Genomic DNA, 27,123 nt, shown 5'->3' on the forward strand with positions numbered 1-27,123 from the left:
TGTCACAGTATCTATACGATTTCTGACTATTTTCAAGTGATGCTGGAATCTGTTATTTTAGCCAAACGCTTTCAAATCCCTAACAGAACTTGCCTTGCAGAATTTTAGCCTTGAAGCAGAACTACCATTAAAGGAAATAATTGAATGAACAGCCTTCAAACTACGCATTTGTGTTTCAAACTATTCAGCGTGGAGCCCTGTTAAGGGCCCTCATGCCAGAGCCTATCAGACTCTGATTGGTTAAATGAAAGCCAACCAGACTAGCCTTACACCTATTGGTTGATATCGATCCATATTTGGGTATAAAACATTACTGACCTTACAGACAAACCTAAACTCCATATGAAATTCTAACGTCGGAACAAAGTACGTCTGAAACGTGGAACGTGGGTTCCAGCATATGCATTTACAGCTAGAATCTAGCCGCCTACCAAATGAATTGAGATTTAATAAACAAACAAATCAAAGTAATTCTGATTTGATAATTTACCTTTCTCTCGATGGTTTCTTTTTTCTCATTACACATCATTTTCAAAAGTTTCAGCAGATATTCGGCTCGAGATCTTAAGTGCTTGTCTTGCGGCTTCAGGTTGCCAGGCAACAGGATCTGTGAAAGAAAGAATACTTGGTAATTCATTTTGATATAGTGCAATGCTCATTTGCTATAATAAGAAGTGTATCGAATTCTAGGCTACCCAGGCAACGAAAAGAAAAATTTCCTTTGAAGTGAAAATGGAGGTTAAAAATGAGATCTGCAGAATGAATAAGACAGCACTTTAAGATCAAAACATCTTTTAATAAATAAACAAACAATAGATAAATCAATAAACAGATAGATAAAATAAATGTTTCTCTTAATATTTGTTTTTAAATAAACTCTATCTGTTTCGTTTAATAAATTAACAACCAACAAAAAAATGAATTAAATGAGTTTCAAGACAAAAAAAAAATTATCTAAAAATCTGCAAAAAAAGAAACTGCCTTTTGACGGATCGCTGGATTTTCAGGACAATGGATCAGTTGAGAGTTGACAATTTATATATGGAATAACAAATCGATGAAATATGAGAAATTTCTTTTGAAATATCATAAGGAATTGTAATTGAATAACCAATGGATGGTGGGGGGTGCAAAGAAAAGAGAAAGCGTTTCGGTATGAGAAATAAACCACTAAGAGAATTTTAAAAGAAATACTGATTAATTGCGGGGGTTTGAAGTTAGAAACACTTCCTGTACACGCACACTTAAAAAGCTACAAAGACAACACATTGCAAAGCTAAGAAATAAAGTTTTTTCTGTAATGTGTAATACATTTAGATTGAAACTTTTATAAATATAAGGTAGAACATTTTTATAAGAAATCAGTATGTGTTGTATGTCACACGAACCCTATTTGATAAGCCAAGGCTATGATCGCTCTTGATTGCGTCCCAGTTATCAATGCCATATTGGAATATTCCAACCAATAACATTGAATCGTCGACGGCATCCCACTTGATACCCCAATGCACGCTTCTGGTAGGAACAGTTAATCGATACCTAAATAAAAAGAAGCATAACGAGTTACAAATGACGCACATGTCAGTTTATTCTGAACCAAATACCATGCTGCAACGTCCATTGGCACTTGAACATGGGTTATAGAGCCGAAGTTCGCAAATTACTTCAGAACGCATAAATTCTCACGAATTTATGATGGTCTGAACCGATTTAGTTACTTATTTTAACATTGTTCTGTTCGTTCCGTTGCACTAGCCCGAAAATTACATTAATGAAATTTACAGTAAAATTAGGACTGGGACGGAGAGTAGAGGCCATGTTAGTTTTCCGTGATCAAGTGTTGTGTTATCGTTAGAAATAGAGAAGTAGTGGAACTTTTTGCGTTTTTACTCGAGTGACGACGGTGTGCCTTGACAATTTCGGTACATCTGGCGACCCTGCAATCGATTAGTGAAGGTGTACAGTTACAAGCTTTAACAAATTCGGTACAGGTCTCCCAGGGGATTTCGGGAACAAGGGAACATGGCAACAAATGATACAGGAACACGGGAACAGCTTAAGTTTTCCACTGGAAACATGGGAACATTATTACTAGTTTACGGGAACCAGGGAACATGTTTTCATCTTTCAACGGGAGCACGGGAACATTGGGTGTTTTTTCAAAGGGAACACGGGAACAATCACCCCCTCCCCTTGGAAAACCCTCATTTATATGCTCTTAATAAATCACTTCCTATTACATCCGAGTTGTCACCTAAAAATGGCAAAGCCCTTAAAAATATGTTGCCACTTCCCTTTATTGGACATTTACTCTGACGAAGCCCTGTATGCCGGGGTGAAATTATAGCTCTACATTTAATTCATGGATAAATTCTTATCTACAATACATTGGATTTTCCTCGTCGTTTCAATTTGCCCCTGCCTCTTAGTTTATTAACACTCATTGTAAGATTCACAGTATAGACTTTCCTTCTGACATAATCCCTTTGTTAACTGGGTGGACATATGAAAAATTAAAACGTAACAACCAGGCACCGCGCAGCCATTGGGCTAGCAGGGGCTATAGCCCCCCCTTTTTTTGCAATGATAGGCCAGAAAAATTTTTTTGAAGGTTTACTCTAACACAACTTTGGATAGTTAACTCCTATATAGTAGCAGTTCTTCTTGACTGGAAACTTTTTCTAGGTGTTTTATCTTGCTCAATGATATCATGTATTTCCTAACTTGGTTAGCTTAGTGTTTTGTTGCTATTTTTATCTGTTTTTATAGTTTTTGATATCTTCTCTGAACCAGACAATTTATAGAAATTGAGTAGAAATAAGCATGTGTTTTTGAGGAGGGGCTTTTTTGCGGCGCTCTAGAGGGCGTGGCCTCAAAAATTTTCGGGCACACCCATTTTACTTTTAGATTGGTGCGCGGTCCCTGGTAACAACAAGCAACAAACGAAAAAAAAGTTACAAAAAACATGAATTACAAAAACGTACTGCTTTTTCTGTTCCGGATCTTCTGGAATGCATTGAGCAAGCGGTTCTAATTCCTGTTCGTGTTTCAAAACAGACGCAGCATTAATAGACACGCCAGAGATCTTAAATGAAGCACCTCGCTTTTTGCCTGTAAAGATATAATTTGACATAAACATGTTAAAAATGCGATCTTCAACAATATCTATGGCACCAAACTACATTGATGAAAATGTACATCAAAAAGAAATTGCCTGGTGATAGCATTAAGCATGAATCTTAGAGTAGCAACTTAGAACCGTCCTGTTCTATAAACCAAATAGCGTGTACAGCTCTGCCTTTACGGCATTGAACACTTTACGACAGGACGGTAAACAGTAATATTCGATTAAAAATATATATTAATCATGCCCAAGTTTTAAATTATTTAGGACCATGATTAACATGAACCTCAAATGTAAATGAAAAACTAAAAAGAAGAAATTTCGCAATGTTTTTATTTTAAGCATAGAATGTAATGCTTTCTGAACCCCGCTTAAATGTTTGAGCAAAATCTTTTAACGACAAGAAACTCGAAAAATAATATTCTCAGTCTAACGTACCGTCAAAGTTAGGATCACTGACGAGTTTCTCTTGGTATTCCTTGATAGCCCGTTCACAGCCGTCGTGCAAAGCATTTGCCAGCTTTGTCAGTTCTGCCGTTGACTTTTCTTGCAGCTCAGCATCGGCGGCAATCTCATCAAGTCTATCAATTTTAGCAAGGTTGGTTACAGAAGAAAATAAGAAAACAAAGACAAAAATTGTTTTAGAATACAGATGGCTCAATCTGATGTGCAGATCATCTGTGAAAAGCGCGTTATATTGGGGTAGTGAAGCAGCAAATCCAGGTGTTTTGCCAAAAGGGGTATGGGAGGGGGCGGAACCCCGTAACACTTTGTCCTTCAGCACATAAAGGATTTTCGCCGGGCAAAATCTTTCCAACTCCCTGTTACCTTTTTGCAGCAAATGTAACGTATAAATATTTCTGTAGTAGTTGAACTTTCAAAGTGTGAACTTTCACTGAAGTATGAATGTTGAAATGGAAACGTATAAAAGCAGCATATAAGATTATTTGTCTTATGATCAAAACCTTTAAGAGCTCGGGAATAAATAGGGGGGCCAGGTCCAAAATATAATAACAGGGGGGAATAACAAATAATAGCAGCGGAAAGGCCTTGAATAAAGCAAAAGTATTTCAGAATGCTGGCAAGTACATTTTTAACTTTGGCCCAACGTTTTCGTCGATGGAACACAAGGGTTGAAATGAAGAGCAGGGGGGTCTTCTGAAATCTCAAAAGGGGGACATTAACTTCCGACTTCGGAGTAGAACTTTCTCAAAAGCAAGATTATCGTTTAGTGTGATGCAGGGAAATAGAAACAGTAACCACTTGAATAGTAATGTCAAAAGAGACTACTGCCAACACGAAAGGCTTGCTTTGGGAATAATTTTATGTGAAAGTGAAATAGATAGTGAACAAACCTTGTGATTGGTCTTGGAAATTTCTTATAGCTCTTGATAAACCTGACAAGAATTAATGATAATAATAATAATAACAACAAAGTTTATGCAGAATGTTCTTATCACCAAAATGGAGTGTTTTTCAGGGAGGTACTGTACGAAGTAAATGGGTTACACTACAAATGAATTGACAATAATCAGCATTGTAACAGCACTTGATTTCTAGGTAAAGATAAAAAGAAGACTAACTTGCCAACTAGAAAAAATGGCATTTATGAGTGGCTTGTACCTGGTTGAATTCTTTTCATGCCTCATAATTAGGCAACCATGACAAATTTACTGTCTACACCCTGGCCACCCAATCTTCTAGACATTAAGTAAGCATTACTATATGAGACATACTTCCTGACTTCGGCATCACTGAATCCCTCAACTTCATCTCGCTTCACCGTTCTCGGCCGTCCTCTCTTTCTTTTGGGTGCTTCGCGATCTGCATCGGATTCGTCGTGGCTTGATGAATCCGTGTTCGTCTTTGTCTTCGATTTTCGTTTGCCATCCTTCAAGTCTGAGTGATGCATGTTCATCTGAAATGCAAAATGAATGGTTATGTCGTATAACATTTTAACAAAACTAACAAAAGTGAAGATAGCAAGCCAAGAGGCTCATACTAGCCACTCTGTTATAGATTTGGAAAAGATCACATTTCAATTCTTGTATGGTCTTTCTACTTCTACTTATACGAATTTAATCAACTACTTCAATACTGAAGGCTCTGTTGATGTAGACAAAAACAAAAAAAAATAAACAAACAAAAACACACAAAAAGTTAACAACAAATAATAACAAATAAATAAGTTAAGCAAAAGGACAGCAGTTCCGTGACTAAGATAGTATTAATCCAATGTTGATATTTCACCCTATGAAATCAAACTGCACTGCAACCGTACCTATTAATCTGTTACTGGTTTCTTTAGGATTTTTTTAAAATTTTTTTATCAAACTTGTTTGTCTTTTTTACATTAAGTTTTTCTGCTTTATTTACTTATACTAAATTGCGTTTTGATATTGAATTGATATGCTTGGTCATGGCTATGTCTTGACTTCCTGGAGGATATTTCATGTATTTATCATTATCAACTGCTACCATTCCATGATGGATTTTGTAAAACATTGCAAGTCTCTGTTTTGTTCTCCTTTCCTCCAGGGTTTCCCATTTCAGTTCTGAAAGCATATCTGTAACACTCGCGAATCGATCATGTCTATTTAGGACGTAACAAGCTGCTCTTCATTTGTATCAAGCATGTGGATGTTCTTTTTTGTGTATGGATCCCATACCTTTGTAGCATATTCAACAACTGGTCTTACAATTGCTTTGTAGGCTTTTGATTTCAGTTGAGGCGAGTTTATGCGAAAATTCCTTTTGAGAAAATTAAGGGATCTTGTGCCTTTGCTGGCAGTGTGACTGATATGTTGATTTCAGCTTAGATCCTTTGATAACGTCAATCCTAGGTATTTGGCAGAGCTTACATGGCACACACTTTCCCCATGGAGAGTGTAATCGTATATCATTGCTGACCTGCTTCTTGTTATTGTAAAAATTTGACACTTCTCTGGATGGAATTCCATCTGCCACTTATCCTCCCATTGTGCCAACTTTTCAAGATAATTTTTCAGGCTTATTGAATCTATTTCCGAATTAATTGCTAGGTAGGCTATTATGTCATCAGCAAAGAGTCTCACTGTCGAATTTAGTGTCTTGGGCAGGTCATTTATATAGAAGAGGAATAAACATGGACCTAATACTGAGCCTTGAGGGACCCCAGAGAGGACACCTGCCTCGTTTGAGTATTTCCCATCTAGCAGCACTTTCAAAGACGGCGTGCTTGGTCAAGAAATACGCTGAACCTTTTAAGAGATACGCTGTAACTACTTTGTCCTGTTGGCAACTTGCAACTTAGCCGTTACCAAAACTTTGACAGCCTTTGCAAATTTTGCTAATCTGACTGTCTTCGAGATACTCTTGACCCAATTTGTTACGGGTCTGCAGTTGACAATTACTTCTTTTAAACCTAAATGAGTGTTGCAACACAGGACCGATATTGCTTCAAACAACCAATCCACGAGATATATGTACCTGATGCAAAGCTGGAGTGACTGAATAAATGGTTGGGACTAGAAACTAAAATACGGGTTGCTGAGATTTCGCCCCCACCCATAGCTCAATGTTGATTCATCTGTTAATGAAGTAAATTCGCTCCGACTTTGAATGGTGGGAAAAGGAGAGGTTGGATATTGGACTATACATATATTCAATACAGTATCTGTTTAGGGGTCGCAATAATGTAGTAATAGGGAGGTCCTTTGAGGCAAGTGTTTCCAGTTTTTCGGTAAACAATGAAAAAGGCCGTTCTTGTTCAAAATGCGCTTCTCGCAAATTTCGAACAGGCCTTCCGATATCATCGGAGGGTGGATCTTTTTGGTGTACCTTAGTGTTAGTGTAAGTGTCTTCCTGTTTACTTATAAAGATGCTTGACATTGAGGGTGATAAAATTTTATCAATTCATTGAAAAGCCCTGAGAACGAAATGGGAACAGTCAATTTTATTAATATTCAAAAAGGGTGCAAAAAGGGTGCAAAAAGGTGCCTCAAATGGCTGTGCCCCTCCTCTTTTCAATGCATTCTTACGTCCCCGACTTAGGCCTACCTCCAAAGAAGGCCCAATCTCAATCCTTTACATCTCCAACATCACAAATATAAACGACTGGCTACCTTAGTGACAGTCTTGCGTTTCCGTGGAGGCAAATACAATTCCATTCTTTTCTTTTGCTCCTCTTCTTCTACTGCCTTCTTCCTTTCCGCTTCAGGGATGATGTCATCCCATGTCTTTTCGTCATCTTTCCCTTCCTCTTCTGTCGTGTCTCCGGCTTGCTTCTCCAGTTCATCGTCATCCTCGCCTATTCCAAAGTTTGCAACCTAACACAGAATACAAACAGAAATAAGTTCTTTTATTTCAAATACCAAGAGGAAATCCTTACACGAGACAATCTATCTAGTAAGTGAAGTTTTAACCAAACTATGAGGGTATTTAGAAAGCAATAATGAAATTGATCTTTCATGAAATCAACGAACAATTTCTTGCTTCTAAATCTCCACGGCTGACATACCGGTCCATTTACAATAAACAACCCTGTAGGCTTATAGAACACTGCATTAAAGGTGATGCAAGTATGCAAGCGTAATATTGATGTTAAAGAGATACAAAATTCGGTTGTTGATTCTTCTCTTAATAGTAATGAAGATAAGTTTTGGTCACCATTCTATGAGAATGCTTAAAAAATCATACAAAGGACAAAATATCATATACAGAGCAGTTGCCCGATGATCGCATTAAGTGTGAAACTGGGAGTAGCAACTTAGAACCTTTCTATTCTATACAACAAAAAGCGAAAAGAATGAAATTTGTCACATAATTGTCCGCTTAAAATAAACAATTCTGAAGCCTAAGATGTAAAGACGGCTGCAATAAAGGTGATATGTTGTTACCCAAACAATATATACGTCATAAATAGCCAGAACTTTTGTGTCCTTATTCAAAACAATATTTTTGCAATCTATGTCAGAGGATATTGGGCCAAAACAAATAAGTAAAAATACCATATCTAAACTCAAACATTTATTAATTATACATCTTGAAATAAAATTTCAGATGCCGAGTTGCTATAATTAAACGTGCGATTTCATTACCTTGAACTGCGATAAAAGGTCTTCTCCTGCAGTCGACGGCTGGTTCTCCGAGTCATGTGTTTCTGCACTTTCCAAAATGTCATCGATGTCCATGGCCTGGGGAGAGAAAGTTGCGAATGATTTTTGACATTATAATTCAATGAAATTTGCATGAAAAGTCACCATGCTTTTATAGAAAAAGACAACTCAACCGAAAGGAACAAAGTACAGTAGACTCCTGTTATAGTCACGCCAAATGTTGCTTGAAAACGTGTGACTGTAAATGGCGTTAAGTTGCAGAGGTTTGCATATTTGGGTCTATGTTTTATGTGACTGTAACCAGTAGTGTGACTTTGAACGAAGTGATTATAAGCGGGGTTCACTGTATTAACAAATGTCGAACTATTTTATCGTGCCTATACTTTGTGTATTTGTTTTAGTCTCAGTTTATAAGTAAAATGAAATTGATGCACCACTCACTAAACTTACGTTGAGTAGTTTTGAAAAACACTTCAAATTTACATCAAAAACCAGATAAAACATTTTAGATGCTTGCTTCTGTTTTTGCAAAGTCAGGAAAAGACTTATGCATTTACCTGTAGCTTCTGATCTTGTTCGTTATCCTGCTCCTTGAAAAGTTCCTCAGCTCCAAATTTAAGGATGGCTGCCAACTCATCTTTGTTGAAAGGAGTCGATCTAAATTAAAAAATACAAGATCAGTAACAACCAATTAACTGACCTACTGTTGTTAACCTCGTTTCAAGCAATTTATTAATTGTTCGGAATTTCAAATGTTAATTGGTTCAATAAATAGGATCCAAAATTTGATTATCATTCAAAAATACAGTTTCTCCAGTTTTTAAACTTGAAATAATATTAACAGCAAAAGACATCGATGAATAAATTTGGTCTTTATTTATCGGCATTTAGCTCGCTTTGTGCAGCAAATGAATGCCAGACATCTTACATTTGTAGATTGGTACATAAACACTAGCTCGAAGATTTTTAGATTCCTTTTCAAAGTGTTTAATGTACATAGGTACCAATCTTGAAGGGGGTACCATGGGGTTAGTGTTGAACTATACATGTACAGCTTCCAGCACTTGTTTAGGGTTTTTTTTCAACAGCTGCGTAAATGAATGTATGTATATTCAGCAGATTTCCCTGTTATGAGTTCCAAGAAAACACACTCACGCTGATGGAGCAGTTTTGTTGAGGACCTTCTTTCCTGTCGTGTCCATTCTCTGGATGATCAAATGATCAAGAACCATTTTCTTCTTCGCTCTCTCGATGATATCTTCTTCGATACTTCCTTTGGTTACCAGTCGATAAATCTTCACCTGGAACAATCACATTTAGCAAAAACTAGGAGAGACGTAGAAACTGCTTACAAATCTTGGTGACATAAAGAGCATTCATGACTTAGTGATTTAGGCAAAAAAGCGACTTGAAGGAGTATCTATCATTTGTTTTCATCATTTTGATGAATAACAGCCTTCTTAGAGCTCTTTGCCCTAGAATGTCCCAAGCTCTGTTGCTACTGTCTATTTTCAAATTTTTCCATATTCCAAAAATTTCCCCTTAATTATTAAATTTCTGTTTGATAATCCAACTAGATAAAAAAGCATCCGCAACATGTCACAAGTTGAGAAAATTATAATAACATTACATAAACAATTAAATATGGTTTTTAAGGATCCAATCAAACAAAACATCGATAAAACTGAAAGAAAGGTTGTACCTGCTTCGTTTGGCCTATTCTGTGTGCTCTTGCCATGGCTTGTAGATCATTCTGGGGGTTCCAGTCTGAGTCAAAGATAATAACAACATCGGCAGTGGCCAAATTGACGCCAAGACCCCCAGCTCTCGTTGATAACAGGAAGCAGAAGTCCTTTAAGTAAAAAAGCACTGACTTACAATGGGTACTCGAGACGCTAAAAATAGGGAAAGAGAGCGGGTTGAGAAGTACGGTAAAGAGGAACTTCGGATAAAGAAGATCGCATATCTATCAACGGGGTTCCAAGCTTTCAAGAACTATAATACGACCATTGAAAGCGCAAAAATGCTCGCCAATGCCCTTAATACCAGTCTAAAGATGCAAAGCTCTAGTTACGGCACCGAGCACTTTCTGACAGACCGGTAAACAGTAAGTTTCATTACAATGATTTAATTATACATTTTGCAGCCAGTCCAAGAAAACAGACGCTTAAAAATTCAACCTGCGATCCTTCTGCATTAAATTGGTCCAAAGCTTGCTTTCTTTTGTCACCTCGAATAGATCCGTCCAGTCTCTGAAGAAAGGAAAATCATGCTTGTTAGTAAAGGAAATCTATCTATAAAGAAACAATAGGTATATAGTGAAGATATAGAAAAGATACATAAAAACCTATTGCCTTCTAGGGCAGTTGATAAATTCTGACATGCAAATTGGATGCCTGTACTTGCTAAAAGAAATTTGTTACAAGGTTTGTTGCTAATAAGTAAAAACCGGAAGCACTTCTAAAATCAAAAATAAAAGCAAACTAACTTGGGAATAAACACTGAATAATGATTCACAAGGGAAAAGAAAATAATCTCCCATGAAAATAATATTTAAGGTAACATTGAAGACTTTCGGTCATCTTACCAACAAACCTTGACATGAAGAGTCCCACAGGTTAATTACATTTCTCCAGAGCTTTTAAAGGCGTGAAAAAGCGGCTTGACTTAAACCCACCTGGAATTGGAATCTCTTCATCGCCAGATAGTCGGCAATAATGTCCAGCATTCTGACCATTTGCGAGAATATAAGCACCCTGTGACCTCGTTCTTTCAGCCTCGTTAGCAATTTGTCGAGAAGAACCATTTTGCCACTGCCTTTGATAACGGCCTAAAATAACCAAATATTCAGGCACACCCATTAAAGAAAGTTTTCTGCAATCAAAACAATAATTTTTGATGGAAAACAGACGGAAGATCTCTTTAAACGATGCAGTTTGTCGCAACAGAAACAGTTTGACTTAAAACAGATCCATTGGAAGAAAAGATTAAAGAAGAACAAGCTGAGTCAAGGAACATATGTCTTTAAAAAGATAAGATAAATAAAATAACAATGAGAATAAAAGATAAATATAAGATAAAGAAGACGACAATTATGCTAAGTTCTAAACTGATGATTTCACAAATAAGTATTTTCAAAATCTTTTAATTTGAGTCCCATGGACTGAAATAGCACCATGAAACACAACCAAATATCATTGAACACATACACAACAATCGAAGAGTTATATTAAGAATTGAGTAGAGATATGGATAAAATGCATCAAACCAACCTGAAGAAAATCTTGTGCCGCTGTAGTTTCGGGCTGCCTGACCAAGTTGGAGTGGTTGCAGCACTTTTTAAGCTCGACAACAATGTTCAAGAAGCCACTGATGCTTCCTTTGACGCCCTTGCTCAACTCTTTATAGTTCTTGGTAAGAATCCATCTGCAATGAAAAAACCCTGGTAAAGAGGAGAATAAAACAATTGAGCAGGAAACAGAGTGTGTATAATGGAATGGCTGGGTTGAATTAGCAAAACCAATGGTCAAATTTTGCGTTGGTGAAAATTATAGAACCTCAGAGTACCAACGTCTCAGTTGATCAGATCATGTGACTTAAGGTCAAAAGAAATTTTAACAAACTCAAACACCAAAGCCATGCTAAGTGCACTTCTAGAAATTTACAAAATAGGGGCTTTGCGAAAGGCAATTCTGAGACGGGGGCACAGCATGCTTAATTCCAAGAGCAAGATGGATCATTGCATAGATTTGAAAAACATTTTGGGGATTCCTCTTAGAAATTTGGGGCTATTCCCCTAAGTTGCAAGCTTCTGCTGTCCCCGCTTGAATGCAAACATCAAATGGAACTCTCTAAAATGACCAAGAAATTGTTGCGTGTTTTCAAAACATTAAAGGAAAGAGGAAACCAAAACATGTACGCCGGCCTTACTTGTAGTACTGTTTCTGAATTCCAGACATTTCAATTCTGAGAATTTGCTCAACCTGCAGAAAAAGAGAATCAACAATCGGTTACTTCATCTGCAATCTAAATCCCACTAAAATGTACTTATTTCAAAAATGAGATTTCAAACGAAGGTTAAAAAAGGATCTCTCTATCAGGGGCGGATGCAGATCAAATTTGAAGGAGGGGCAGTCGGTAGTGGGGGCGCTGAAAAATTCCTAAAAATTGTTGACGAGAGTACGCTGTATACACAATTTCAGATCCATTTTCAGAATAAACAACTTAACTTTGAGGTAATCCTTGAAGCAAATTAACTTATCGGTCTCAGAAACTTTTGCCTGATTCTTATTCTTCATACACAATTTCCAAAAAAGGGGCGCCAGACTTGCTTCAACTTGTCGAGGGAGGGGCAACTTCCCCTAGTTGCTCTCTATAACTCAAAACTTCGATAACCCGAGCTTTTATGAACACGGACACGCAAAAACTTGAAGCCTTAATAACTCGAACTCCGATAGCCCACGATAACTCAAAACATTTCTGCATACCCCTTCCCAAACACGTTCAAGTCCCCGATAACTTGTAAATCCTTTAACTTGAATCATTCTCATCGTCCCTTCCAATTTCGAGTCATTGGGAATGTACTATACATACATTCAAACCATAGAAACATTTTAACTTCATGAACTCCCATGGATGGAATGGAGGACTAGACAGGCGTTCAAGGGAAGGAGCAGTTTTTGCAAGTCTTTGATTTCTTGAAAGAGGATGTCACTGGATATTATTAAATATGAAAGAGGAGTTAAATATGTCACTAAATGTTATTAAAAACAAACTTACCTTCGCAGGCAATGACTTTTCAACGTCTTTTTTAATTCTCCTTAGGAGAAAAGGCTCCAGCTCTCGGTGGAGGTTTTGGTATCCATCTTTCATTTGAGACATCGAGTACTGGTTTTCAAATTCTTCCCATTGTGGAAATCTGACAAAAGTACACAATTTAATGATATAAATGAAGAATAATATAATAATGAAAAAGAAGCAAAGGGTCAAATTGAAACTAAAAGCTGCTCTTGAAATATGTGAAATAAACCACTATATGTGAGAACAATACAATACCGTAAGAAGGGTAGAATTATTGGGGGTGGGGCATGATTGTTGAGGACAATAGAAACAAAAAGGATTGTTCAAAGGGTGTTCACCCCCCCCCCCCCACCCAACCTTTGACAAACAAAAGTAGTTACGGCTCTGAAGAACATGTGTATTATGAAACTATAGACAAGGCAATCAGAAATAATTTTTCCAAATGACAACGAAAAACTAAAAAGTTGAACATCTTGCTTAGATTGATTGAATGAAGAAAATGCGCATTTTACATCTTCGCCATGACAGCTTAGATCATTTCAATATTAGGCGAAAAGCCCTCGTCATCATTAACTAACTTTTGAATAAGAGATACGGACAAACAATCTAACAAAATATCGCCAGTGCTTCCCACAAGAAGATAAGGCCCATTAAAAATTACATGACGTAAAACCTCGACTGAAAAAAAGCCAACGCCCTTTAGATTAGCAGAAATTTTTTGCAGACTGCTTCGCAACGCCCTTTAGAAAGTGTAAACAAATGACCGCTCCCTAAGAAAACTGACGTGAATAGAGCTATGACAATATAAAGGTGCGGGTGCCGATTGAAGGTGTCTTAGTGCTGCGCGAAAGATATTCCCAGCGCGCGATACAAGGAATGGAGACTGGAAACCAACCTATCTGGCATGATAAAATGCAGTAATGACCACAGCTCCTTCAATGAGTTCTGCAACGGTGTACCAGTGATTAGAAGTCGGAAGTTCGTTCTGAAATCCACTAGAGTTCTATACAGCAGCGAGTCGTCGTTCTTCAAACGATGGGCCTCATCGACCAGCAGGGCAGCCCAGTACACCGAGCCAAGCAGTTCCTGGAATCAGAAGGAGCCATTAATTTCAGACAGGAAGGGTGGGGGAGAGGATAGCCAGGGGAGAGGATACCCAGTGGGTGAGGGGTGTGGCTAGGGATCTCGAAGGGTAAAATGGGGGAGGGGGTGGTAGGCGTCAAGGAGAAAAGGGACAACCTGGGATAGGGGAATCTGCAAGCAAACGAAGACGCCCGAAAGGCTAATCACTCTATGGAAATCTCGCACGCCTTTAATTTTAGCGATGGAAGCCTCGTGCGCTATTTAAACGAGTGAATTGCCCCTTCGAAGACGCTGACAAAACACTTGAATGGCTCACAGAAATTCCACCTACCACATTCCTCTTCCCCACTAGTCAACCCCAAATCTTGTAGCTTAAGAATGCATTAATGATAGTACAACTTCCGAAGAAAACAAACAACTAAATTACTAATTGAAAATGGAATTAAAGTTATAAAAATAAAACTTTAGGCAAATTTCCTTAAAAAGAAAACAGCAAGGCTATTTTTGTAAGCCCATCCTTGAAGATAATCTGGGCCACCTCACCGGAGTTTTTTTAAAACAAACAATGACGAGACGGTGCTAAGAAATGCAAAGGAAAGACGCTGTTTTCAAGCCAGATTCTTTTGTAATAAAGGAAAATGCTAGGTTTAAAAAGCCTACGCCGCAGGAATTGGCTTTTGAAATGCAACAAAGCGGTTTGTATACACGGTGCTCACTGAATTGGAGGGTTGGATTGGATTGAATTGAATTGAAGAGATTGCACAATATTTCATCATCTTTTTAATTATAAATAGGAGAATTGTTCCTAAACAAATAGCTGAGCCGTTGGCGTAGAGGTCTTTCCACAGAGACCGAAGCTTGGATCTACGGTGGTTCGAGACTTACTACAGTGAAGTTAAGTCTATACCGAACCACCAACCTCTACGTCAAATTCGACACTCAGCCCTTCCATTTTGGTTTTTAATAATTTTAATACATTGTTTAAGCGCCTTAAACGAAATGTTCATGATTAATTTTCATTTATTCGTTTCTACATTTTTTAAGGATTTAACTCCTTACTTTGTTGCTGGCTTCGACTCTCGCCACCGACATAATTTTAAACTAATGCCGTGCAGGTTAACTGAACCTGGGTCTATGAAAAATCAAAATTCCAGAAATTTCCATCATATCAAAAATTCCAAATTCCTATTTACCTTCCACAACCTACACAAGTCATGCAATGACGTCATATTCAACCTCAGTTTTGATGTAATCCATGACGTTTATCATTCGTAATGGGACACCGTAAGGCCTTATAATCTTAAATTGGGGCCCTGTTATTGCAAAGAAAGAGGCCCTTTTTGCCAGGTTTTAAAAAGGCCAGTCCGCCTCTGTGGCCATATGTGAAAAATTTAGGTGGAAATTTTATATTTCTGACTAAATAACAAGCAGTTTTTTCTTGAATTGGACTGCAAATGGAGGATTGAATTGAAATGGGGAGATTGCACAATATTTCATCATCTTTTTTATGATAAATAGGAGAATTGTTCCTAAACAAATAGCTGAGCCGTTGGCGTAGAGGTCTTTCCACAGAGACCGAAGCTTGGATCTATGGTGGTTCGAGACTTACTACAGTAAAGTCTATGACAAACCACCAACCTCTACGTCAAATCCGACACTCAGCCATTTTGATTTTTAATAATTTAATACATTGTTCGAGCGCCTTAAACGAAATGCTCATGATTAATTATCATGTACTCGTTATCATTTTTTGAAGGATTTAACTACGTTTCGTTGTCAACATTATCCCCAACATACGTAGCTATATGTTAAAAATTTAGTTGGAAATTTTAAATTTCTGACTTACATTAATTCATGCAAGAAGTCATAGCCTATTTCATAACAATGTTTTAAGTCTTAAACGTTGGGCTAAATAAAAAAATGTTATACTTCCTCTTTTCATTAAAGCTGTAGAGTGAAAATCTTTCAGCCTCAAAAGGTGCCCTAAATCGACATGAGTCCTAAATTCACTTATCAAAAGACCATTCCTGTATTTGGACGCAAGCAATACGCTTGTTTCTCAAACTTTGACGTCATAAAATTGATATTACCATGTCCAGAACCGGACAGATATTTTTCACATTTGAAAGAAGCGGACAGTAGTTTTGCTTACGCTAACAGCCTTTTCTTTCAAAAATACGTAACACTAAGCGAAAGCCCTCTTTTGGTATCCCCTGGTAGAAACAATTTGGTGCAAATTTCGCGGAAAAGTCACTGCATTAAATTTGAGCCAGAAACTTCTTGTGTCAAACTTTCATGTACCTCTTTGGCACAGGAGATAGATCCAAGTATTGCAGAAAATCTACGGTTACTTGTTTGTTGGAGAGATTAACAAGAAATCAAAGAAATAAGGCATCCCCCCTCGATGTAAAGACAGCACACGCACATTGGACTTAATAACTATTGCGCATGCTCATTGACAAGGACGGGGGTTATCACGTTTCGTGAATAAGTGACTGAAAAACTGACTAAGTCATATTTTTGCCCAAAGGAACCGCAAATGAGACGGTAAATTGGAAATGAAAATATATATAGAAATATAGGTAATAAAAATGGCTTACCTTATCTTTCAACAGCATTTCATATGTGGTCAAAATGCAGTTAAATTTAAGCCGTCCATTTTTATTGCACCAATCATATTCCTGTATTTTCGTTCTACTATTTACATCGCCGATATAAACAACAAGATTCATATCCGGTGCCCAAGACTGGAACTCTTTTTGCCAAGCAGCCATTGTCGATAGCGGCACAACGATCAGAAACGGACCGTACAGCTCATAGGTGTGAAATAAATGGGACAAAATGCATATAGTCTGAATCGTTTTGCCTAGGCCCATTTCATCTGCTAGAATAACGGAGTTGTTTTTACACCAGGCATGCACAACCCAGTTTATTCCGCCCAGCTGATAGTCACGCAGTTGTAAAGTGTCACCGGGACCCATATAACTTGGTTGCTTCTTAATCTGTACAAATTTGGGCCTATGCTTTAGGTATTTAGCGTTTCTATTAGGGATTGTAGGCGCTCTTTCTCTGTTAAGATACTCATCAATAGAATCCTGGAAGAAGCGTGCGATAAGTGAGCCGTCTTCTACGGATGCTTCTGAATAAGGAAGGCCTTGCCATTTGCAAACATAATCCGGGTACGAAGATTTGCTATCTTCATTGTAATGATGACCTGGAGGAGAAGCGTTGCTGTTTAGTGACGATAAGAATAAGAAACCCTACGTGAATGGTTATACAAAAAAGTTATATAGCCGGGAGTTTATTTGCGCACGAGGGATAGTTTAAAATCTTAACACAAAATGAACCATTTTTCAGCAAGGCTAATAATCATAGCAAAATGCAATGATTTTAAGCTCTGAATTATAATTGAGGCAATCAGGCGTATATTTTTTATATGGATTGAAGTGAAAATGCAGTACATATGTTATTCCCCACATGCCTTACAAACCAGGAAGATTTCATTAGAAAAGCTTCATTATACAAACTAATTCAGTCGTTTTGTCCGATAAAATGAAATAAACATGATAGGTAAAAAAGAAAGGAATTCTTAGTAGATCGAATGAAGATCCCCTTACCTATGATACGCTCAACGATTTTGTATTCGTCTAGAATTTCCTCGAGAAGCTCCTGTTGGTATTCGAAGTATTCAACATCTTCGGGGGATGCCAGTCGTTTCCTGCGTTTTGAGAAAAATGAAGAATATATCCAATTTCTATGAATTTAGATTGATCAAGAGGAAGTGTATACAAGACTTGCCGTGGTTGGTAGTTTGATCTGGGACCAAAAACTGAGTTTGTTTGAGATCTTGTTTGTTGCAAAACATACAGGCTAAAATATCTATAGCCGAAGATACAGCAAAAGATGCAGATGGAATTAACATAAGAAGGTAAAGTTATTGGGTTAAGAGCTGTACTTCTATCAACTAACACAAAAATATGGTTGGAAAGACAAAGATTGAAGATATTTTTTTCCTACCAGTTATTGATTTCATCCATTCGTTTTATATAATTGGCAAGTTTTTTCAATCCCTTCACTTTCTGTTCAGTCAAAGATTTTTCAGTCTCCCAAGTGTTATGGATGTGTGCCCAGTTTTTCCATTTTATCAGAAACTGCAGCTCAGTCGGCTCCGTTTTGGGGTCTGGTAAGCTAGCTTGAGCGAGATCTTTCGCTTCAGGGGCATACATCGTGGTCACGGCACCAATAACTAAATCAAAATAGAGATTAGTTTCATTTCTCAGAACATTCATAGTAACTAAATGCTATATGCAATGAAATACCTCTTAGCAATGAAATACCTTAAAGACATCTTTCCTATCTTCGACGAAATACCTAATGGAATCTTTCTAAATGCCAATAAGAGGGAAATTGTTTTTTGCACCCAGCAGTTGATTCAGTAGATAGACTAGCCAAATAATCAATCATGTATTGGTATGCATAAAACGATTCAATTGTTGCTAGCCTAGTTAGGACAAACTGCCATATTTTGAGTGCTTAAACACCCCCCTCCTCTCCCCTGACTTGTTCAATATGATATAAAAGACGCATAGACGAGCTTTAATATGCCAATCTAAAGTCTAAATACTAAGTGAGTAGATAAAAAACAATGAAAATGAGACTAACCCCCTGGTTTGCCACATCTATGGGTCAGGACTTTCTCTATGGTTTCTGCATCATCAGGTATCTCAGGCATACCAGATGTTTCAATGACGTCATCCTCGTCTGTTGTACCATCACTGTGTTCCTTGTAGCTGTAATGCAAATGAAATTCAGAGATTCGCTGGATAACTTTCACAATAAAGAACAAAGATGATAATATTTATTCCTTCAATGCACTTAAACTATTAATGGACATATAATCAATGCATTCTAACAATACCTGATTTTTGAAGCTGACCGCCTAGAGGCTTTTCTATTATCTCGTTCCTCTTCGGAGGAGGCTCTGCCAAAATCACCGGCTGAGCTGGAGGACGCCTTTTTCCTCGATCTGGAATTAGTAGGAACTCGCTTCCGTGGCGCTGGTCTGGGTTTTTGCCTCTGACCATAATCACTGCTTGATTCACTGTCGCTACCGCTACTCAAGGTTGGCCAGCTTCTACAAAGAGCGGGACAGAATAGAAATTAATATTATAGGAAATATGCATAAACTTCATCAATGGCCGCACATTGAATTGGAAGTGACGAATCATGGCTCAAGAGAAGTTTGGTAATTGATTACCAGATATATCCCTAACTGAAAAATGCAAGAGAAACGATTGAATGCACAACCCACACCCCCCCCCCAAATTTGGCTTGGCCACAATACTACCTGAAACTTAGCACCCAAAGAAGCAATATAATTTGGAAGAAAAACAGTGATAGCAATCTAGAGATATGATGGCTCTTAATTTGATTGACGAAGATAAACTAACTAACTAAGTGATAATGATCGGATAAATAAACTTCTAGATGTAAACTTTGTCATTAATCATACCCAGCATAATGAAAGACTTTTAAAATAACTTCGAGAAATATTTAAGGTAGAATTCTAAAATCTCTGTGCAATCCTCAATTTTCAAAAGAAAAGCGCTGCGAATAAGGTTTTGCCAATATAGGTTTTATCATAGGGTATCGATTCGAAAATCTCTGCCTTGGTTTTGATGATATAATTGCATCTCCGAAAAAGGAGAAGACCATCTTTGAGACCGAAAAGAAACACCTTTTAATTTACTTTTTTTGAAGAATAAACGATTTGCTAATGACTACACAATAAACAAGACTTTACACATAACACTGTCACCGGCATTTGATTTTTTGAAAATTTCATTCTTATTCTAATTAATTTTTAATTGGGGTTTCTTTTCAATCTACTATACTTGTTCGTTCAATGAACAGATCAGGAAATACCCAATATATTGTCAAGCGGAAACTGACCTAAAATGTTAAAATGAAATACAAGAGCTTACGAGATTCTATTCAGTCTTTTAAGGGTATAAAAAGTAAATTAAATATCACGAATATTTTCATTCTTTTGAAGATTATGGTTTAAATTAAGGACAGAGATTATGTCTACCCTGAGCTGAGCCTTGACCTTTTGTTTTTCTTTCTCTTCTTCGCCCGTCTTGACCGGATATCGGATTCACTATCACTTTGTTCCTATGACAAAAAAACTTACTGCGTGACTTTAATGAAAATATGAAAATGTCAGACTTTGATAAAAAAGTTTTAATTAAAAAAGAAAACAAGCCACTATATAAACAAGAAAAGTAACATGTTTGAAGTCTTGATTTCTGCTGGTTGTCTGGAAAGAAATTTTCCACGAGTATAATGTCAGGATCAAGATAGAACCAATCCAAAGTTGTGTAAATGCCTATCACGTCTTAAGAGTGCATTGATCTACGAATTAGCGGTCTTTGTATATTTAATTTTCACGTAGCATGCCAGTTTCGGCAACCTCATGTAATTCGGTCCGGGACTCAAACGCATGGCAATTTTGGTTATGCAAAATCGTATCCAAGCACTTAAAAAATAGGGTACCAGAAAGTACATCATTAATGGCGACTCAAAAGTGTGAAATTTTAAACTCAAAAAGCATTGTGTTAAATTTGTTAATTATAACGTGTCATAACATTAAACTACGATGAAATCACATGGTTTAAAACACATTGCCTTTCACAATTTTACACTTTTGCATAGGGTACCAAAACGCATATTACACCTGTATTCAGAAACAGATTGAGGAAAATTTTCTTCTTCTCGAAAAATCTTCAACTAAGACCAGCTACACTTATTCACTCAGGGACGTAGCTGCCGGGGGTGTAGGGAATGTGACCCCCCCCCCAATCTTGAAGCCCCCTGATACTGAACACTTCACTTGAAATTTCATAAACATCAGAATAGAAATGAAGGAAAGTAATTGAATATCCTAAGGGTTTGATAATTTAAAACACCTTTTGTTTGATAGTGAGCCTTTCTGGTTCCTTCCTTGCACGTGAAGATCTTCGAATACCATATATTTCTGGGTTCTGTTCCCAAAACTGAAAAGAGGCATGTCACATTACAAAATAATGTCATGTTTACGTTTCCTCAAGCCTTCATTGGTTCATTGAAGAAAGAGATGTGATATTGCACCTGCTTCTGTAAATCAAAACCTAACACTTGCAGAGAGGGACAGCTTTCTAATAATTGTAATATCCGCCTTCTAAACTCCAACAACCCGGGGATATATCACCCTGTTTTATAAACCAAAGCATAGCTACACACACACACACAAAAATGTTTGCAAATGTCATCCACCTTGAAAGCCTTAAGACTACTGATAAAGGTTGTTAAGCTGGTCCGTAGCCAATAATATTGAGGCAGGGCCTGTGCGAGTGGGGAGGGGGGGGGGGTTGCCATGGCCCCTTCCTTTTGTGCAAAGCAAGTAGTTTTCAAGCTGTAGTATAAGGGGTAAGAACCATTGGCCCCCTACTTTTTAGCCTTTCCCCCCCAACTTTCAAATTTGTGGTGCAGGCCCTGTGAAGGGTAGGATGGCTGCATTCTAGCATCACTGCCCCCCCAGCCATAAATTTTTTTAGTTGATCATGGTAGGGAAACGGCAAGGAAGCCCATACCAAAGCCCTAACAAGGGAAGAGGGTGAAGCTTAGAAAAAACAAAGATTAGATCAAGTTTATTTTGATTTTGAAAGAAGACAGGTTTTAAAAATCTAGAGAGCAATAAGTGGTTGTTAAGCAGTTAAGGTCTGGGAATAAAATGTGTGTTATGAGAAAATGTGTGTGAATGTTGGGAAAGAGGTTTCTGACACATCATAGATAATCAATTGGTTCTGGGTGAACAGGTGGCAAAAATCAATGTTACAATGCAGTTGAGTGATGATATAGCAGGCTAGTGATCTATCTTTGCTAAAGGAGACGCTAACATGAATGAAAAAGAGCAAGAAAGATAAGAACAGCAGACTTTGGGGGGAAAAAATTATCAAGGGGAAAATGATAACAAAGACAGATGCTGTCTTATGTTTAAAAAAGGCATTGGCTTGTAGTTATGGAGAAATCAGTTCTAATTTATAAGGATATTCATGTATAAGTTTATGGAAAGTCTTTACAAACAATGTGAGGAAGAGAAAAATTATTAAGGGAAACTTGGAAAAATGTCCTTTTCAAAAATTCAGCAAAAACAGCAAGATAATATAAGCGGATGACAGCTTAATTATGATTGTCAAATGTTCTGGCTTTTTGTAGCATATAGAAAAAATGCCTTGTGAGGAATAAAAGTAGGAACTTGAAAAACTGACATCATTAACTTTCCAGATGCTTAGTTGAGCTCCTAGGAAAAATACATGGCTAAATTCAACACCTTTATAGCTTAATTAGTAGTCAACAGAAGTTGGTGAGTTGAGGTTTTTTTGCTCACTATTCGATTAATTTAATTTGACAAAACATGTTATAATATAGTTAGTAGGAATAAGCACTCAATTGATCTATTGCATTGAGCCTCCTAGGCACCTGTGGAGGAGCTTGATTAACCTTGTGACTTCTTCTCAAAAGGCCTGAACCTCGACAGAACATGGCAAAATAAGATACCTTGCTTTCTGCATCTTTAATCCCTTTAGCATCTTCATCTGCATTTTTGCTGTCACCATCGGAGTCTTCTTCTTGGCCATTATCATCATCTTCATCGCCATTCTCTTCATCGATGTCATTTTCATTTCTGCTTGTTCTTCCTGAGGTTGCTACAGAAGACTTAGTTGATGTGACATCTACAGACACATCAGAATTTGATTCATCTTCATCTTCATTGTCCGAACCAGATTCACCTTCAGATGCGCTGAAGAGGTAAACAACTTTTCTTAGCACTTCAGGGTTTTCTCAATCTTTTATTCATATTAAAATTGAGGGAACACTAGATCCAAGTTTCACATCACCACTTGATCTGGGCCAACTAAAGGCCCAGGTCAGACCATTATCATTAAATCATTTTTAAATAAAACAAAAGCACAGTTTGTTTAGTTCAAGCAAGGCAATAAAAAATTTATACTAGACTTTTTTCTGAAAAAGTGTGCACCAACATTTATCACAAAGTTTTTCACGCAAATTAAGATACAAAGAAACTTTTAAATTCACTCTTGCTAAGATTTACATAAGTAGACAACCACATGATAGCTTTTTGACAGAGTCATTGCTCTTTGCTGGACTTTCGAAGAAGGAAAGAGGGATGGTTCCTCTTCCTTTTGGAAACAGGATTAATTAGCTCAAAGTATTCAAATAATGAAGAGACTTAAAAATTGGATGTGTCAAATTGCATTTGTTTTTAAGCAAGTATTTTGCTATATTAGTTTCTTTCAAAGCTACCTAAAAATTGAAAGAAAAAACAAACAAACTTTATCTTGTTTCATATGGAATTCCAACAAGAGGCATTTTAAGATAGGACAAAAATTGGGATTAATTGTTGTTTATTGCTGAAAGTTGCATACAGTTTCTGAATATCAACTATCTATTGTTCTATTCCTAAAGCTGGCCTGCAGACTGAACTCTTGAGTGTTTTAAAACAGACTCTTGTACAAATACAGATTAAAAGCTAACAAGACTTTCAGCGGGCAAGACTTGGTTCTTGACCACACTATTTATTTAGGCTTTCTCTGCACGGAAGGAAATCGCCAAACTAAACAAAAATGGTAAGCTTCAAATCTGTATTAGTAATGCTACCTGCTAATTTTCTATCATTTTCACTAAATGTAAAATTTGGGCCAAGCAAGTGGCAAGTTCATTGTCTGCTTGCAAAAATGAGAAAAACAATAATGAATAATTGATATGTTCATGCTTTGATAATTATCACCTGCTGTAAGATGCACAGGACTAGAGATAAGTTTGTCAAAAAGTTTCTACCAAACAGGTTTCTACATATCCTTCACAGAATAAAGTGATAACACGAAGAAAAAATATAAGAACAAACAATTAGCCAAAATAAATAGGAAAGAGGCGGTGGGAATCCATTGTATGGTTTCACCAAAACGGGAAATTAGACAGATTGAACCAATATTGTACTATGACTACATGAAAGGTCTTTAAAACAAATAAATTATAGCAAAGACACATTTCTTTATGGCTTTCAACATTATGATTTCATATGAACATGTTTTAAAAACAGATATAAATAAAAAAATGTTATTTCAAGCTCAATTAGGAAAGGCTTTTCCATTTTACTATGGTTGTTTTAATAAAACCTGTGGGGAGCATAATATACGTCTGTAGGCAAATAATATTTTGAGATGCCAAAACTGGTTATCTGTGTGACTCTAAACACAATATTCACTTATAATGGATTGACAAGATCTGGGCTTAGCTAAAAAAGGCAGGTTTCACGGTACAACTACCATGTCAACTACTGTATAGAGAACAAAGACCTCCACGAAGCCAGATGATGTTCAATCCCGATTGAATATTCCTGCCTTACCCGATTCAACTGTCACTGAAAATAGAGCTATTATATTGAGTTTTGCCAGCGTGCAAACATTTTCTGTATAATGTCTTAATGCCCTTTAATACAAACTTTAGTGATTTAAAATCAAGTATTGAAAGACTCTTTGTCGAATAGTATCACAAAAAATGAGTAATTTGAGTTAAATTATGGCTGAAGGTATTTCAAGTAATTGCTTTTACCTTCACTAACACTAAAAGATTGTCCTTCAAAAGAGTATTTAAACACATTTCACACTAGCAGTCATTCCTTATTGAAAGCCATAGGCAATTTAAATTTACCAAAAAACCTATTTTGTGAAATCTACACATTATGAATTCAATATCAGTGTAGTGACACCATGTTTTACACAAATCATTTTATTTGATATCTTCAATTTAGTTCATTCTTGCAAACCTTGGTATAATCTCTTTAACACAGCTCAGTGCTCTCAAAGTAACACAAATAACAATCAACCATATCAGATGAATTATCATAATAAACTGAAAAGAATTATCATAATCAAGGAGAGGCTAGACAGACAATATAAAAATACTAATAAGATTTCAATATTTATATATAACAATACTTGATAAAATTATTTAAATGTAAATCAAGTCTGCAATTAACGCAGAAATTACCTTGAAGAGTCCTCTTCCCAAGACTCTTTCGTTTCCTTTTCTTCTTCAACAAACAGTTCTTCATGGGAGCTTTCATCACAACTTGAATGACCAGCCTCCTTAAAAAGATCCCTCAACAGCTGATGTTTGCAATCCCACAATGAATGATGCGAAAGACCTTAGTTTAAAGGCATTGAGTCATGATAAAGGGACAAGGTATAACCAAATGTACCCAAATTCCCAGAGTCACGATTTTGGTGCTGCAATGCTATTGGTTGACCAACTGGTCACATGAACTCACCTCGTGCTGATTAACAAAACAGTTTCCATCAATAGCAAGTTGTCAACAATTGATGCTGATATCACATGAAACTGCAACGATCAAGACGAAACCAGATGACCCCCTTCTATAGAGAAGGCCTATTTACTATGACTCAATGCCTTTTATTGACTGCTTAGATATCATAAACTTATCCCAAAATGCTTATATTGCAAAGAGGTGAGTTGTTGCCCAATGAGTTTTTCATAGATTTATAAAAAGTTGGTGAAGGAACTCAAAAACAAATCTGTTTGAACAAAAAGTTCAATGCAATGAACTTTTCCTCGATATCCCAACATTAAGCTATAGAAGAAGACGTGGAGATATGATTACAACTTTCAAAATACTACATGGCATGGTCGATACTGATAGTAAAGTATTTTTTGAATGAAGTTCAGTTACAAGAGGACACAATCTCAAGCTTTTCAAGTTTGCTTCATCGTCGAGCCTGAGGAAGAACTATTTCTCAAACAGAGCAATAAACAAAAGGAACAATTTGCCAGCAACCATAGTCAATGCCAAGTCAGTTATAGAATTTGAGAAATTATATGACGATTTTTGCGGGAACCAGAAGTACAACTATGAATACACTTAAAAATGATCGCTAAAGGGTTTAAGAGGCCAATGGCCTCCTTATCCCTCATTATAACATAATTATTATTATTATTATTATAAAGCCATAATAAACAAAAATCTTTGTTTCCTTGTTCTGCTCCTAATTCAAAATTACACATTTTTCTGTTGATTGTCCAAACTTTATTCTTGGTAGTATGTGAAATCTAAGACATTTCCTGAAGCCTACAAGTTTATAGTTTATATCATTTTAAAACAAATTTATAAGAACAGTTTTGAAATAAAATATATTCACTGTTATGTTTAAGTATATCATCATTAACTTGTTGTTATGGAGGAAAAGATTTTGAATTTGAGTTCAGTCTTGACTCTAAGAAACCAATGATTTACTTCAGGAAGCAGGTTGGTGGAAACTGAGAATGATTATCATAATCAAGGAGAGAGTTGAGACTCTAAAACTGATGTATGTTTTTAAAAAATCTGACATTTTCTAGACAAACAACAATAACCATATCTACCTTATAACAAACAGGGCAGTAATCCTACACTAGCAAATTAATGCTAATTCCTGAAATTCTGCTAGACTTGTTGTAATACACATCAGAAAATGTGCCAGAAAAATCAAGATAGCCATGAAATGAAAAATAATAACAATTTTGATTATAGAATTGCTTTCTAACACCTTATTCTGAATAAAGTAAAGCAAGCACATCAAATAGACATACAAAGCAAGCAAAAGGCCAATTGTTCAATTAACCACTGATGTCTTGCATTTTAGTTCATTTAGCAATTTACCTCCAGTCACAATTTCTTGGAAATAAATAAACTATGTTTTATAATACAGCAGCCAAAAATTCAAAAGAACCACAATCAGTTGAACAACACACCTCAAAATTTAGACAGATTAGCCTGCTAGAGAGAAAATTACAGATGACCTAAAGAAGCTCAAAATCTACAAACATCAAATGAATTTTAGAAAATTATTTCCATGAAGCTGGGCTGATAAATGTATATGTGAACATTGCCTCCTTGCTTTA

The 27,123-nt window shown here is 36.6% G+C and overlaps 1 protein-coding gene across 2 annotated transcripts in view; it reads right to left on the reverse strand.

Annotated features, from left to right (window-relative positions):
• The window catches only part of LOC135687640 (ATP-dependent chromatin remodeler CHD1), a 36,102-nt gene that overhangs the window by 7,073 nt on the left and 1,906 nt on the right, over positions 1-27,123 (reverse strand). Inside the window, exons 2-27 of one of the 2 annotated variants that reach the window (XM_065204249.2) lie at positions 25,216-25,313; positions 22,702-22,945; positions 21,072-21,158; positions 20,213-20,277; positions 19,022-19,237; positions 18,766-18,893; positions 18,121-18,349; positions 17,721-17,821; positions 16,704-17,317; positions 13,916-14,106; positions 13,000-13,138; positions 12,151-12,203; positions 11,493-11,646; positions 10,898-11,050; positions 10,401-10,472; positions 9,923-10,072; positions 9,376-9,521; positions 8,778-8,877; positions 8,203-8,298; positions 7,228-7,431; positions 4,861-5,042; positions 4,480-4,521; positions 3,563-3,705; positions 2,985-3,111; positions 1,389-1,539; positions 491-607 (exon numbers count right to left, since the gene is read on the reverse strand). In XM_065204249.2, coding sequence (XP_065060321.2) covers positions 491-607; positions 1,389-1,539; positions 2,985-3,111; positions 3,563-3,705; positions 4,480-4,521; positions 4,861-5,042; positions 7,228-7,431; positions 8,203-8,298; positions 8,778-8,877; positions 9,376-9,521; positions 9,923-10,072; positions 10,401-10,472; positions 10,898-11,050; positions 11,493-11,646; positions 12,151-12,203; positions 13,000-13,138; positions 13,916-14,106; positions 16,704-17,317; positions 17,721-17,821; positions 18,121-18,349; positions 18,766-18,893; positions 19,022-19,237; positions 20,213-20,277; positions 21,072-21,158; positions 22,702-22,945; positions 25,216-25,313 — 4,002 coding nt within the window. Of the gene's footprint in view, positions 1-490; positions 608-1,388; positions 1,540-2,984; positions 3,112-3,562; positions 3,706-4,479; positions 4,522-4,860; positions 5,043-7,227; positions 7,432-8,202; positions 8,299-8,777; positions 8,878-9,375; positions 9,522-9,922; positions 10,073-10,400; positions 10,473-10,897; positions 11,051-11,492; positions 11,647-12,150; positions 12,204-12,999; positions 13,139-13,915; positions 14,107-16,703; positions 17,318-17,720; positions 17,822-18,120; positions 18,350-18,765; positions 18,894-19,021; positions 19,238-20,194; positions 20,278-21,071; positions 21,159-22,701; positions 22,946-25,215; positions 25,314-27,123 lie in introns of both variants that reach the window. The other variant, XM_065204248.2, reaches the window with a different exon arrangement.

This window comes from Rhopilema esculentum, chromosome 20 (genome assembly GCF_057945365.1).
Source record: "Rhopilema esculentum isolate cy_ngs chromosome 20, ASM5794536v1, whole genome shotgun sequence".
Classification (NCBI taxonomy): Eukaryota; Metazoa; Cnidaria; class Scyphozoa; order Rhizostomeae; family Rhizostomatidae; genus Rhopilema; species Rhopilema esculentum.